Here is a 16,135-nt window from a genome sequence, read left to right on the forward strand (position 1 = left end):
TTGTCCAAGTCAATTTAACCATTAGGGATAATGACACATATTTGAAGAGGCTCTTTTGAGTGCTGAATAGCATCAGAGAAAAATATAATCTGTGGGTCTGAGTTTTACAGTACCCCTGTGAAAAGGTGGTTTCTGCAAATATCCAGAGACCAGATGAAAGCTTTCTAGATACTTCCTATTCAAGCACTAGTCATGAATTATTTCTTCCAAGCATGATTTCCATTGCCAGAGGATACAAATAAGTGGTCTGTCCACAAAAAAAAGACATAAATAGTACTTGGAAAGCACAGAAATATAAAAATATTTTCCCAGTTAATAGCTGTTCTTTTCTCAAACACAATAATTTAGGAGTAAAGGAAGGGAAAAAACCCATGAGGTTTCTTGGCTGAGGCTATTACTGAGATTTAAAATTATAATAAGGGCGATCTATTTTTAATAAACCACTACTGCAATGTTTATTGCAGTTAAGAATGATTGTTATGATAACTCAATTTGTGGTTAATATTTTTAAAATAGAAAAAAAAGGAAACATTATTATTATAAAAGTTTTTCAGACTCTACAATTATCATCCACTTTTTTTTTTTTTTTTTTTTTTTTTACATTACAGGCTCTTTGGTGGCACAGAGGGAGGTAGGAGAAGAATTTATTTCTCTTCAAATTCTGTCCCACCCAATTTCTGAATGCAAAATTCGAATGACAGTTTTGGAGGACAAAAGACTGACTCATTTGTCAACCTCTCAGGTAAACTTTGGGTAATAATTGTTGAAATTTCTGAATATTAACATGGAAAAAAAAAAACCAACCAAAACCCCACACCCTCTCAGTTTTTATCTGGATGGACCCAGTATACTCTTGAGATGATTGTCCAGTATGCCTATTACTCGAGGACCTGATCTTGCCAATCAAGCTTCTAGTTAGTGACAACTGTGGGAAGGAAAACAGTAACCATAATCTCAGACTTCTGGGAGTTTTGCTGTTGAGAAAGATGGAATGCTAACAATTTAGTGACATTGTTTTTTTATACCATAAAGAACATTAACATTTCAAAGAGGATAGGAATTGAATTTTTCTGAAAGATATGATTTATCCCATGTGTTTAAAATACTCCCATGCTAACTCTACTGCTTCACTTTTCTGTTTTAATGTGACTCCTGGGACATGTGACTATTCTAATGGCTTACTGAGAAATGCTACCAGCTTCAAGGCCTGGGTAGATCAGGTCTGCTAGCTCTGTGAAGTCCACAGAAACTCATGTACAGTACACATCCACATCTTCATTTTTTAAAAGCTATGCAGAAGCTGTAATTTAACACTAATTTCTATTTGCTTGGTGGTTTATAATGTGTTATTGTAAAAGGAAAAATAATGATGTTATTGTTGATGCTGAATCCTTTTCCAAATCTGTTGATGTTGTTGTAAAGATCAGAACATAAGGAAGCATAAAACATGAGTTCAAAACACTAAATGTAGGATTAATTTAAAAAAAAAATCTTACTTTCCTGTTCCATTTCCTGTAGCTATGACATTTGAAAAGTTTACAAGAAATACAGCTCCAAAAATATTTTTTATTGAAGACTGTTTAATAACACCTCCAAAGTTTTGACCTGGTGTGAAGGAAATGATGCAGAGAACATCTACAGCTGCTTGTATAGACAACTAGAAGTAGCCTGATGTCTAAGAAAGCTGATTGATATTCAAGGATGAATCTCAATCCAAGCTCCAATCTGTTCCAAGCTCTAGGAGCAGAAACTCAGTCAAAAATGCCAAAAGACATGCATGGATGCACAAGGATCTCTTGGCAAAACTCAGACATGAAAGAGGGAGTGCACAGAAGGTGGCAGCAGGCTCAGATCACCTGGAAGGAATACAAAAACACTGTCCAAACTGCAAAAATGCAGCTAGGAAAGTCGAAGCCCAGCTGGAGTTGAATCTGGCCAAGGATATTGAAGACAACAAGGATGGCTTCTATAAATATATATTACAGGTGACAGAAGGAAGGCTGGGGCAAGGAAGGCTTACCCTTGGTGGACAAGGATCAGGGCAGGGAATACTTAAGCAAGTTGGACATAGGTAAATCCATGGGCCTTGATGAGATTCACCTACAAACGCTGAGGGAACTGACCACTCTCAATAATCTTTGATCATCCTGGTTAGGAGAAGTGCCTGAAGACTGGAAGAAAGCAGATATCACCAGCAGGAAGGAGGGTGCAGGAACCTACAAGCCACTCAGCTTCATTTCCATTGCTGGGAAGGTGATGGAACAGCTAATCCAGGAAACCATTTCCAGGCACATAAACAACAAAAGGGTATCAGGAGTAGTCAGCATGGGTGCATCAAGGAGAAGTCAGACTTGGCCAACATCATAACCTTTTGTGATGACTGGCTTGGCAGGTGAGTGTCAGTTAATGCATACTGTCTATACTGACTTCAGTAAGTCTTTCAGCGTTGTGTCTTCTAAAATCCTCATGGAGATGCTTATGGATTGTGGGCTGGATGAGCAGTGAGGTGTGCTGAAATTTGGCTGGATAGGGAGGCCTAGGGAATCAGTGGAACAAAGTCTAGTTGGAGGCCAGTAACTTGTGTGTACCTCGGAGTCAATATGGGGTCCAAATATGTACAGCATCTTCACTAATGATCTGGATGGTGGAGCAGAGCATACCCTCAGCAATTTTACTGATGATGCAGAACTGGGAGGAGTGGCTGACATACCAGAGGATTGTGCTGCCATCAAAAGGGACCTTGACAGAATGAAGAAATGGGTGGCACTTGCCCTTGTTGATCTGCATGGGGTTTGTGTCTAGCTCTGGGCTTACCAGTACAAGAGATATGCAAAGCTACTGGGGATAGTCAAGCAAAGAGCCACTAGGATGATTAAGGGGTTGGAGCATCTATTCTATGATGAAATGCTAGGAGAGATGGGGACTGTTCAGGCTGGAGAAGAGAAGACTCTGGGAGATCTCACCAATGTACGTAAATGCCTGAAGGGAGAGTGCAAAGACAGAACCAAGCTCTTCTCAGTGATGCCCAGTGACAGAAGCAGAGGCAGTGGGCACAAACTGAAACACAGGGGGCTCTGTCTCAACATCAGGAAAAAAATATATAACCCACACAGGTTGTAGAGTTTCCATTCTTGTAGATATTCAAAAGTCAACTGGACAAAGTCCTGACAACTTACTATAGGTCACCCTGCTTGAGTATGGAGTGTTAGATCAGATTACCTCCAGAGGTGCCTGTCAACCTCAACCATTCTGTGATGCATTAGCTTCAGCTGAAATACAATCACAGTATCATAGAATGCATCAAGTTTGAAGAAATGCTCAAAGGTTATTTTGTCCACCCCCCCCTGCAGTGAGCAGGGACATCTTTAACCAGATCAGGTTGCTAAATGTAGAGATGTGTATTTCAGTGCCATGCATTTGGCACTCTGAGTTGTTAGAGAATAACCATACCAAATACCTAGATCTTTCTGAGGTCCTAATGCACTTCTCAGATTCAGTATGCCAAAATCACTTTGTTTCCTTATTTACTATTTGCCATGACATTAGGTATGATTGCTCTATTTTTACTTATAAAATTATTATTGCATGGCAAAATCCTTGCATTTTTAAGATTCCATATCTGAGATGACTTCATGAAACTGATTATTGTTTCTGTAAACTAAATGCTAGGCAAAAGGTCTAGAAATCCAGAAGCCAGAAGCAATTTTGACTGCTGACCTGAGTGCACATCTGCAACATCACCTTACTGGAAGGAATGAGGTCTATGAGAAGACTCATGGTGGTCTAGAACATGAGGCAATCAACTATTATGCATCACTGGTTACAGAGTTAGAGTTGTATGTACTGTGAGGGAGTTCTGAGAAGACAGTCTTAACTCATAGCTATAGTGCTAGAAACGATCAGTTACTAAGCTTGCTTAGACATCTAATGAGCCATCCAAATGCAATTCAAGCTGATGGACCAATCAAAGGTTTTGACTAAAATTTTGAATTAAAATTATATGGAATTTGGGAACACCACAGCAAGTTGGTGTCAGCCCCTAGAATACAAGTCAGTGACTGTTGATCACCCCTTTTCCTCCAATGAAAAAGCATTCAGGTTCCCCAGTTCTAATCATTACCTATCTCAATTTGAAGCAATAGGTAGCAATAGAAGCAATATTTGTTGAAATAGGTAGCACTATGGGCAGTTTGAAAAGTGAGATCAGAAATTAGGAAGGAAGAGGCATCGGTTACAGGAAGTGACATTGTATAAGAAAGAGATCAAATTGGGGGAGAAGAAAAGCAAAGCACCATGAAAACAAGGCAAAAGTTATCTTGAAAGAAAAGACTGGCTTCAAGGAAGAATAAGAAGCACAGCCAGTTTGTCATCTAAGATGTTCTCATCTACTTCATCTAAATATCTTAACTTTTGTATTTCTTCTCCACGTTCCTAAATGTAGAATTACTTTAATTAATTGTATTTGAATTATTAATTCTGCACAGTTTCTGTGGTGGTGGGCAGAAGAAGAAAGATACCCAGTACATCTTTTCTCACTGATTAGAACACTAAAAGTATTGGTCTGTCTACTACTACTGAATATTCATTCTAGCTGTATGTTTCTTTTAAAGCCCTCCATAAAGTAACCTTTAATAACATATCATTCAATATTTATGGGCTAACATTCAAGTTGCTCCACTGGAACACTATATTTTTTCAAAGTATTGAAGTTAATTATTAATTTCATAACATATTTCATTTCCTTACTGCAAAGGAAAGCTAAAACTAATCAAGAAAAGCAGGTAGTAATTCAAGCATTTTAAACTAATGGCGTGGTGAAGATGGCTACAAGTCTGTAATTCACTGGAGGGACAATGATGATGTTCCAAACCTGGAAGCATTTAACTCAAGCACAAGGACCAAATTTTGGTTCTGTATCCCCTCAAAAAAATTAATCTTTATATGGAATATGGTAGAATATTTCAAAACACTAAATGTGCAAAAAATAAAGTATTTGGAACATGAAAAGAAGACAGTAAGGTATTTGTTAAAGAAATAATAAAAATTGGGTCTTGACTGACTGGAAGCAGAGGGCTGCAATTTTTGCTTGATTGTGAATGCAGATGCTTCCATGTAGCAGAGCAAGGGCAAATATTTATCTCAGGTTTTTTTAGTTAGATATGAAAATTATTTCTATCTTTATCTATTTCTACAGCTCTTGGGTTTGCAGTTCTACTCTGTGACAACACAGAAATCAGTAATTTCTCTCACTGTTTTATTTCCTACTTATTTTCCCTCTTATCTATCTGTATGGTGCATTAATTTCCTGCCTTATGTATTATAACTTTCTGCCTTCTGCTTGGTCTTTTTCTTGCCATGTACTTCTCTTAGCTTTCTCTAGCAAAATTCTTTATGCTTGCTTTTCAGTGTCAGGTCCTGCTTTTGAATGACTGTCCTGATACCACTATCTATCTTCCATTCCTCTGTTCTCACAACCACTTTTCCATTTATGGTATATATTAAGCACAAGGCCATAGTTAATTCATTAATATTTCTTTACATATATGAACATTACTGTTTATTTTCCACGAATATAGGTAGCTCCACCCTCACTGGCAAACATATGTGCTAAAGAAAACCCAAAAGAATTAGGTTTTTTAAAAGCACACCAATATAATTTTGCCTTTTTCCCATTTATATCCTCCTCCGTAATGTCACATCATGTATTCTGTAACAAAGATGGACAAATCCTGTGAGAAGACTTTATAATGTATTTGATCTGAGAGTACCACAGATAATCTACTCATGCTATTGTGCAGCAGGGTATCAGCAGAGACAGTATTCTTTGCAAACTGGAAATTTGATTGAGCCCCCAATAGATGGATGTCCCTCAGGCACCTTCAGTCAGTAAGAAGTTGCAGTGGTTTTAAATTTGTCTGAAGGTAGAAGGCTCCATATCTCTTGAGCTATTGAACTGTCTTAATTTTCTCCATTTTTTCATTCTCTTGCCTTTGGATAATCCTGGTGTGATATTAGGAGATGTCAAAGAGAGAGTGTAACAGCTCAAGAACATCACCAAAGGATTATTACAACTTGACAAGATGCTACAAAGCAGGAGGGATAGTACATGTTCTACAACCTGTCTTTATGAGCTGTTCTGATAGTAAACCTTTGCTCTGAAGCACAAAGTATTGCTGCTAACATACATTTTATTAGTGGGCAGTTGGAGATGGACAGATGGACGCCATATGCATCCCCAGAGGCTCTATTGCCTGGTGGATGCAGCTGTAGAGGAGTGATTCAGATGGCCTAGACAGTCTCTTTCTATTCCTGAATTTCCAAGTTCTTAATTGTTCTATATATAGGAGAATATACTCCAATGCCATATTAACTGGGACAAAAAGCAATTCTCTCTGTAAATAGTTTACAGAACAGGTTGTGCACTTATCTTTCCTGATTGTGATATGCCTTCTCCTGGGCATAGGGTGAAATGCACCCCCAGGGGACCGACAGGTTACCTCTAACACCTCACCTGGCCGATGTGCCTTTGGAACTGCCATGTTCATCACGCGCCCTCCATCTTGAGGCTTGGGGGGCGATGCGGTAAACCGGCAAATCCCCGACTCCGACGGCGTGCTTGAGGTCAGGCTGTCTGTGTAGTCGTTCGTCCCTGCTGTCAGCTGCTCTGATGATGTGTCTGATATGAAGCATTCTGTGATGGTGAACTTGGCATGTCTCAGCTGCTCTTCCATTTTGGCGTGTTCGTACGCTCTGGCTAGCTCTTCGTACGTCGAGGAGGCACTTTCTGTGGAGACCATGCTGCTTCTTGCGCGATCTGCGTACCAGAAACGCAAAGGGTGGGAGAAAGAAAACATCTACTCAGTCCTTTTTGGATGGAAAGCTCAACAAAATGAAGGAATTAGCAAGGGGATTTAAAGGAGTCAGTTTTGGGCTCCCCGGTTTAGGAGGCACAGGGATCTGCTGGAGAGGGTCCAGCAGAGGGCTATGAGGATGATTAGGGGACTGGGGCATGTACCTTATGAGGAGAGGCTGAGGGACCTGGGGCTTTTTAGTCTGGAAAAGAGAAGACTGCTTATAAATATCTTAGGGCTGGGTGTCAGGAGAGAGGGGACAGGCTCTTCTCACTTGCTCCCTGTGATAGGACAAGGAGCAATGGATGTAAGCTGCAGCACAGGAGGTTTCACCTCAGCACAAGGGGGAAGTTCTTTACTGTAAGGGTCACAGACCACTGGAACAGGCTCCCCAGCGGGGCTGTGGAGTCTCCTTCTCTGGAGACTTTCAAGGCCCATCTGGATGTGTTCCTCAGTGACCTGAGCTAGATTGTATGGTCCTGCTCTGGCAGGGGGGTTGGGCTCGATGATCTCCTTGGGTCCCTTCCAACCCCTAACATCCTGTGATCCTGTGAGTCTGCCTCTCTATAAACGTCTGCACAATTTTTATTTCAGTCACTTACTTGCTAATTACCAGATAACCTAAAGTGAAGTTTTATTCTGCTAGCAGGCTTATCTGGCTTAGCATGAAATTCATGGGTTAGAAGAAATAAACTATAATACATGAAAAAGGTTACCTTAAAAAAAAATTCTAAAAGTTAAATGTTTTACAAATGTTAGAAACCCAGAAAACAAATTTAGCAAAACAAGGAACAGCTTCTTTACATTATCTTTTTAATGTATCTCAGGCATATTTTTGAGAGGTGATGTCTAGGTGGGAAAGCATAACTTTCTGTACCTGTTTCAACCTTGGATCTTCTTTTTGAGAAAGCCCCAAGGACAAAGGTCAAATATAAAGGCAGTGTCTCTCAGATAAATACTAACTCTCAGATAAAATACTAATTCATTTCATACAGAACAAAGGTAATAAGCAAACCAAAATTTTTTTTTGTTGTTAGCTACCAGCCTGCAGTCATTCAGGTGTTTGGTTTTTTTTTTTTCAATGCTGCTGAAGCTAATGGGGGCTTGATATTTGACACAAAGGCTATTATGACCTACAAGCTGTTCTTTTCTGCTGATGAATTTCTGAGAATAACACAATTTCTTAAACAAGCACTATTACTGAAGATGCAAATGACTACTGACAGATTAAAAAACATCCTGGAAATGCATCATTTAGTTCTGCAGGAAAATGATGCTCGTCTTTCGCATCCATCACACTTCTGCTTCAATGGGCTGAAAGAGTAGAGAACTTTTAAAAGTTCCTTGGACAGAAGTCATATTTCATCCCAAGATTTGTACAATTTCAGACATTGTTGGTGATGTTCAATAAACAGGCACAATGTAATAGCTAATTCCTAAAAATGGAACTCCTGTAGGAGCCAGAGGCAACTGTGTTGTTATTGCAAATCTTTATCTTTTTTATTGTGTGCAAGGATCCTCACATCAGTTTTCACTGAGCACAAAGAATAACACTCTTGCCACTTGTAAATACGACTGTGCATTATTTAAAATGGCATGTACTTCTATAATATGCTGTAACTTGCTTAAGATTTTGAGCTAGCCAGAATTTAAATAAAGCTTGGTTTTATTTTTTTTCTGTTTCTTCCTGCCCCTTTTCAGGAAGCATCATTCTGTTTTTCACATTTAATCTGTAAATCAGATGAAAATAATGTATTGCCCAGTTTCTGATCAACTAGAAACTCTTGGAAGGCAGTGTCTGTAAACATGAGGGTCATGCAAATATGCTAGTTTGGTCCTTGAAGGTCAGGACCTGCAGATTCCCATATCCCATGCCCTGGGGAGACTATTCCAGGAAGAATTTACTTGAACATCTACTTTAGACTTCATGAAAGATAATTCAAGCCCAGGGCGAATCTCATGAAACCTTTAGAAATCAGAAAATTTCTAATGAAATCTAATTAGAACATTTAAACTTAGAGCTATGAAGTGCTGCAATGCATTTCTCTTAAAAACTACTGCCTTGAAAAGCTGAATTGTTTTGATAAGAAGTGTTAAATTCTGACAAATATGAACTTCATCAGCTAGATTCAGAAGTCTGAACTGCATATTGGAAAAGTGGTAAAATGTGCACATTAATTTAATTGATTCTTGAACACATAATTTGGTAACATCTATTCTAATGTGTGTTTGGAAATTTTAAACTTCTGAAGTACTCAGATTAAACTGACTGTATTCTTTTCCCAGAAACCAAGTGGCATAATAGAGATATATTTTGGGACCAGAAAACCTTTCTTGAGCACAATCTGAAGCTTGCTATCTCTTGCATAACTGAACTGTGTATTCAAGAGTAGACAGAGCAGGGAAGTAGCCACACTGAAATACAGATTGCAAAGTCCATTTACAAACCTGCATGTAGTTTGCCTACTAAAACTCATAGCAAATTGAACTCTCTGCCTTTTGCCACATGCATTGGGAAACATCCTTGGGGGACAAAATGTTGGAACACCTGCAAGTGCACCTGAAATCTGGAATGGCTACAAAAAGGGTTTCTGACTTAGCATTTGTTATTTATATTTGTATCTGTGCAACTACTAAATTTGATCTTTAGGATAATTCTACCTGAAGAAATTAGGCTGAATTTTGTCAGCTGGCTAGAGGTATCTATTGAGAGCTGTGGAGGCACTACAGAGATCGAGAAGTTTAAGAGGATGAACTGTGAAAAGATGAGAATTCCAACCAATTAGTGGATGGAAGGGAAGTCAGATGCTTGTTCTCATAAAGAGTCAGGCCAGTCACACCTATTGTTTTATAGCTTTAACGTATAGATTTTTCATGTGAAAAACACTTTTCCCTAAAATCAGGATAGAGGTTAGGCAATTTCTTCCTAGGAGTCAGCCTAGATTCGCTTCTCTCAGGCATACTTTTGAATTGTGTTTACCTTTCTTCTTACTTGACTTATATTACATTTGCATTGTGACTATTCTTCTGTTTAATCATTTACTCATTAACTTGCCTTTTTTTGTCATTTGTTCACTTCAGGGCAAAGAACAAAGCTTTTTCTTTTTTTTTTTTTTCAGTTGCAATTGCATTTATAATGTGAAGACATTCAAGAAGAGCTGAAGACTAAAGACAAAAAATCTCCTTGCTTATCATCCAGTTGTTTCTCAGGAAAATTAGCGTTTGATGCTGCAATATTCAGTGATATGAATTAATTTTGACCTAGACTTTAATTCCAGGCTTTTCCCTCAGTTTTTCCACTTAGAATAAGTGGATTTTCCACTTTGAACATATTACATGAAAGCGAAAAGGAAAATACAAATCTCAGTGTAGTTCAAACTTTGAGACCATTAGCCAACAATTTAAGCATATTCTTGGCTGCTACTGCTGTCTCTTCCTGGTCAGTGCCATTTTATGCAGCAAATTCTCTTTCCTTCAGACACAGGAAGGAGAGAGCTTTGACCACAGGAAGTGTGACCACCGTATCTTTCAAAGGACTCCAGTATGTGCGTATGGCATGAGGAATCACAGACACAACATTTCTTATCCTTAGCATTATATGCATTATGGCATCCTCTTCTAAATAACCTACAGAAAAACACCCCAGCAAGGAAAAAATAATGGCACCAAAGCACCGAATGAAGTACATCAAGGACCAAGAAGTTTATTGCAGCTACTGCTGTCCTGTTTTCACAGTGCCACTGCAGAAAGCCCCCTACCTGTGTCCTGCGAGGGGCTGACGCTGTAGCTGTCACTCTCCTTGTCCACTGATCCTGCTGGCCTGGGAGTTGGCAGCCTCCAGTCTGTGGTGAGGGTATGAGCTGATATGGTGGGGTGAGGTCTGTTGAGGGTCCACTGACTAGCATAGCGATTGCGAGCTGTTGGTCCAGTTTTGGCATTCCTCCTTGTGGTAGGATCTGTGGTGGATAACAGAGAGGGTCTTTGCCACTAGGCTCTTGAACTGGTAAGGAAACATTCCTTGTCAGAAGGGAATGGACACTGAAATCACCTTGGCTAAAAAATCCACAAAACCGTCTTAGTGGCGGAAAAATAACAGTGAAAGTGCTGCTCCTTTCTAAAGTGCTAGTGCATTTTTTTTTCTTTAATACCTGTTCTAACGAAACCATGCATTAAAAAAATTGTACATCTGAAGAGCTGAGAGCTCCACCAGTCCCCCATTGACACATACATTATCTTTTCCCTCCCACATCAGAAGTTCTCCAGTACAAAAAACACTTTGAAATGTGAAAGAGCACAAGGTAAGTAGACTTGGTCAGGAATTTCATACCACATCTCAAAGAAAATCTAAGGTAGATTATCAGTGTAGGTGTGCCTTCAGAAACCTACACCAGGTACCTGCTCTGAGTTTGTAAAAACGTGATCTCAGAAATGTGGTGATATAATTTCCTCTGCTGGACATTCAGATGATGCTTTTACAACATCATGGTATTAACCAGCTACATTTCACCCAATCTTATTTTTATTTTTTAAAAGTAGCCAAGATATGAAAAATAACCTGTAATAATGTCATCAGAATTTTACTAGGAAGCAGTTCATAAAGATTTGACTGTTTTTGGAACAAATAATAAATAAATACAGTTTCTTCAACTTTAAAAGTCCTCTGCTTCTTACTTAAGGCCAGCAATGTTTTATTTTATATTACCCCAGAGATTAATATGGTGACAAAGGGAGTGAAAGAAAACTATCTGCCAAAATTGACCTCCTTAATTTTGTTCATAAAGAGTTCTTGTGTAGAAGTGAGTCTTGAACTCCCTAACAAAGGAAATGGAATAGAAAAATTATTATATGGCAAACAGAAAGAGACTAAATCATCACTGAAGGATTTATCTTCAAAGCTTCTGAAAGGATATTAGTAACAATAGAGAGAAAGGGTATTAGAAATGAAGAATTCAAATGTTCTTTGACATTCAAATGGTGAAGTTGTCAGTCTTTGAGGTAAGAGATTTTAGCAGAAGCAATTTAAAGAAAAAAAACAATACCCAGATAATGATTCTGAGCATTGCTTCTGCCTAAGTATTCACAGTATTTGCATTCTGCTGCTTCAAAGAAACAACATCTTTGTTTACAAATACCAGCTGTGGCCTGATCCTGCTCCTGTTTCACATCTCCCCCCCTACAGCGGTGGAAAAATATGAACCCGATTCCATTGATCCTCTTGATACTGCAACACATAGACACCTCACATGGGAAACATCCAAAACCAAACTTGGCATGGCACAGCCAACCTGTTAGTATAAAGTCCAGCTTGTCCCAGCTGTGGAAAGTTGGCACATGCTGTCATTGTAGCCTGAAGTTCTTCACCATGAGAGTGGTGGGAGCCTGGAATGGGTTGTCCAGGGAGGTGGTTGGGGCCCCATCCCTGGAGGTGTTTAAGGCCATGCTGGATGAGGCTCTGGCCAGCCTGATCTAGTGTGAGGTGCAGTCCCTGCCCATGGCAGGGGGGTTGGAACGAGATGATCCTTGTGGTCCCTTCCAACCCTGACTGATTCTATGATTCTATGATTCTAAGATTCTATGATTCTAAGTGAACCTCATGCCTTCTTTGAGGGAAGACGTGAAAGACAGAAGGTGAGTACTGGTGGGAAAACTCTCACACACTGCTGGGGATGTTTGCTCTTGAGAAGAATTGAGGGGGGATCTCATCAATATATAGAAATACCTGAAGGGAAGGTGCAAAGAGGACAGAGCCAGGCTCTTTTTGGTGGTACCCAGTGACAAGACTGAAGGCAATGGCCACAAGATGAAACACTGGAGTTTCCTTCTGAACATCAGGAAAAACTTTACTGTGGGGGAGGCTGAGCACTGGCACAGGTTGCCAGAGAAATAGTGGAGTCTCCATCTTTGAAGAAACTCAAAAATGTCTGGTATAGCCTTGGGCAAATGGCTCTAGCTGACCTTGCTTTAAGCAGAGGGATCAGACTAGCCAGTGCCCAGCTTTTCCTTCCAACCTCAACTGTTCTTTTATCCTGTGACTCAGCAGGCTTTTGCCAGCAATTTGAAGGAGAAGGGAGATCTTTCTGCCAGCATGCTGGAATTCAGAGCTCATCCTCCTGAGCATTCAGAGGGACTTGGACAAGAAGTGGACCTGGACAAGAAGGGGACCTGGACAAGAAAGGGACCTGTGTGAATGTCATGAGGTTCAACAAGGCTACATGCAAAATCCTGTGCCTATGTCAGGGCAATCCCCAATACCCATATACACTCATAGGACTGCTGTGGTTGGAAGAAACCTCTAAGGTCATTGAGTCCAACCTTCAATCTAAGACAAGAAAGCAGCTCTGCAGAGAAAGACTTAGGAGTGCTGGTGGGCAAAAAGCTGGACAGCACATATTGAGTGCCCCAGCTGTTAAACCATCTCTGCTGCCATATGCTGAAGAGGTGAGCAAGGCAAACATTCACAGAGCATACTTCTCTTATAAATAAACACAAAAGAACCAGAGAACATCTCAAAAAGTGCTGTAAGGGAATATTTGCCAAAGAGTGAGTTTGAATGTGCTAGGTGGGAGGATCCATAACTTCTGAGCCACTCAGCTTTGGCAGTGTTCCCCTCTTCATAGATGTGGATCTAGACAAAATTTTATAGGCCAGCCTCTGACAAAACTATATTTTAGTAACTGAAATCCAGAGAACACTACCTAAAAGTCTTTGACCAAGTCCTGTGCACTGCTGCCATCAGACCTTTGTTGCATAACAAAAGTGGACCACAATTTCCAGAGCTAGATTGTATTCTTACACATGAATTAATTCCCGGTTTAATTTGAAGGAAGTCTCTCCCTGGCTTCAATGGAACGAAGCATATAACTACACACAAAAAGACAGGGCTTTGGATGATGCTGGTTATATGGTATGATACAGGCATGCAGTTTTGGAATGATGTCTCTTTCTTTATTACAAAAGGCAGGACTGGAAAATAATGGGGAGTCATTGTGTACTCAGATGGTCTTGATCTGCCAATGTGATAAAAATCATATGATGATATTTTTACTGAGCAGACTAGCCATCATGTACAGGAACTAAAGGAGTGAGAGAAGAGTGGTATCAGAAAGAAAACAAATAGCATATTTTGACTCTTCTAATTCAAATGTCATGACTCTTCATGGATGAAAAACAGTGATACTAATCTAGTCCTGAAGAACTAACTAACTATATCTTTAAATTGTCAGGGGTAGAAAAGCAGCAAGGTCAGGACCAGAACAGTTATTGTTTATAGACTGGAGTGGAAATAGAGATGAAATGAGGATTTTTCAAATAATTTGTATGCTAAGAACTCAGCTTTCAGCACTTATGTTCACTGAACTCACCAAGTAAGCAAATTCTGAAACAGAATAATCCAAGAGATTTTAGAAATTGCACACTGCTAGTGACCTCCACTTTGGTAGGTCACTAGCCTACTAGCCTAAGTATTCATTCAGGGTCATGAATCCCATTTATGTAGACATGCAACACATTCATGAGAAAAATATAAAGAATGGATTACAGTAGTACATTAATTTATGATATTCTTTTAATCACTATAAGAATAGTTCAGCATTAATATGTCTGGGAAAAGCAATTTAGTATAATAACTAAAACTGGAAATAGAACTTTTTAAAGAAAAGTAATAACAAGAAATGTATTTCTTGCCTGATGGAGAGATATGGAGGGAAGATGTATTTTGAAATACAATAAAGATTGAATACCAATAAAAAAAAATTAGACACTAAAACCCATTAAGCTAATTTACCCAATAAATTCTAGAAATTAAAATCTATCATGCATTTACTTTAATGAAAGTCAAGTAAGAGTTATATCAAATTACATCTACATTTCAGATGCATATGCAATTTTTATCATATTGAATCACCAAATGCAATTGTATAAGAAATAATCCCTGCTGACCCAAATAGATTTCTCTCAGCTTTCATACTGAAGGAAAAAAACCCATGAAGATGCAAAAGCAGGAGCACAGTATGCATTTTCACATAGCTTACTCCTCTCCAGATAACATATTCTCTTGGATGCTTACTTGTTCCTGGACGGGCATCAGAAACATCCACCAGTGGTCCTGTAGCTTGTGACACAGACTGGTAGTGTACTGTGTGGGTGACAGTCAATGACTTCTGCTTAGATGTCTCTCCAAAATCTGCATCAGTGAGCAGAACTGTTGATCTGTCATCTGTAAGTGAAAAGGAAAAAAAAAAAATAGATCATGAGCAATGAATTTTGGGGTTGCCTTTATCAGAGCTTTACAACAAGTCCCCAGTTATTTTCCAGCTAAGCATGTCCACCACCGCAGACAGTGACAGCTCCCTTTCTCTACAGGACTGAAGATGCCTTTGAAGTGTGCATTACAGCTTGGAAGCCTCTGGGTTTGAACAAAGTTTGTACAAAGCCAAAGAATAAGTGTAATTTTCATGTCTGTCTTTGTGATTTCACTTTAAAGTTGTGCAGCTGAGACAGACAATTAAGCATCCTTTTGAAAAGATCATTTGCGTATAATTACTTTTGACCCTAATTCCTTCTTTCCCATCTTTTGAACCCTGACCTCTTCTTCTTTTTTTCAGAGAGCTCAGTTGAGATTTTAACACACCAGTGTTTTTCTTTTTTAAATTAACATAATTAGGAATGCCTTCAGTGAAATCACCCATGTCTTCACAAAAAGAGGTCATAAGGTAATGTTTTTAACTAGCACTCTACAAGTCAGCTTTTTCTCCAGAGACAGAATATTGCAGAAAGGATGGCCATGACCCAAGATTGCTTGTAAGGAGATGCTTATTTTTGAGCATGTGAGTACCACAGTGAAGACAATGGAAATATACTTGCAGGTCAGCTAAGCTTAAGTCCAGTGCTCTACTGTTCTGGAAGTTAAGGGCTAAATCCTGCCAGCTGTCTCTGCAACCAGTCTCACTATCGTAGGTTTGGAAAAGAAGCTTTGGAAACCTTTGTGTGAATCATATCGGGTTCTCTCAACACAGTCAGTCCAGATGACTATAGGCTTTCCTGCAGCTGCAAAAAAAGGTGCAAGGTGAAGCCTGACCTTGGGAAGAACTGGAAAAAAAATGCTAGCACTGACCATTACTGCTGCTTATTGTTTCCCTTTTGGGCAGGATATATTCCCCAAATTCCTACACAGACTTTGATCCCTGCAGAAAGGTGGTGCTATAAAGCACCTTTTTTTTTTTTTCCAGCTGTGATCTGTGTTTCATTATTTTTTTTTTTCTCCAAAGAGGAATCTGGTCCACTTT

General features: G+C 39.3%; 1 protein-coding gene across 2 annotated transcripts in view; it reads right to left on the reverse strand.

Moving 5' to 3' along the window:
• The window catches only part of DSCAM (DS cell adhesion molecule), a 420,943-nt gene that overhangs the window by 16,010 nt on the left and 388,798 nt on the right, over window positions 1-16,135 (reverse strand). Inside the window, exons 29-32 of one of the 2 annotated variants that reach the window (XM_054400269.1) lie at window positions 14,917-15,066; window positions 10,610-10,807; window positions 6,507-6,814; window positions 4,331-4,333 (exon numbers count right to left, since the gene is read on the reverse strand). In XM_054400269.1, the coding sequence (XP_054256244.1) occupies window positions 4,331-4,333; window positions 6,507-6,814; window positions 10,610-10,807; window positions 14,917-15,066 (659 nt within the window). The remainder of the gene's footprint in view (window positions 1-4,330; window positions 4,334-6,506; window positions 6,815-10,609; window positions 10,808-14,916; window positions 15,067-16,135) is intronic. The other variant, XM_054400261.1, reaches the window with a different exon arrangement.

This window comes from Indicator indicator, chromosome 1, assembly GCF_027791375.1.
Source record: "Indicator indicator isolate 239-I01 chromosome 1, UM_Iind_1.1, whole genome shotgun sequence".
NCBI classification, from domain to species: domain Eukaryota; kingdom Metazoa; phylum Chordata; class Aves; order Piciformes; family Indicatoridae; genus Indicator; species Indicator indicator.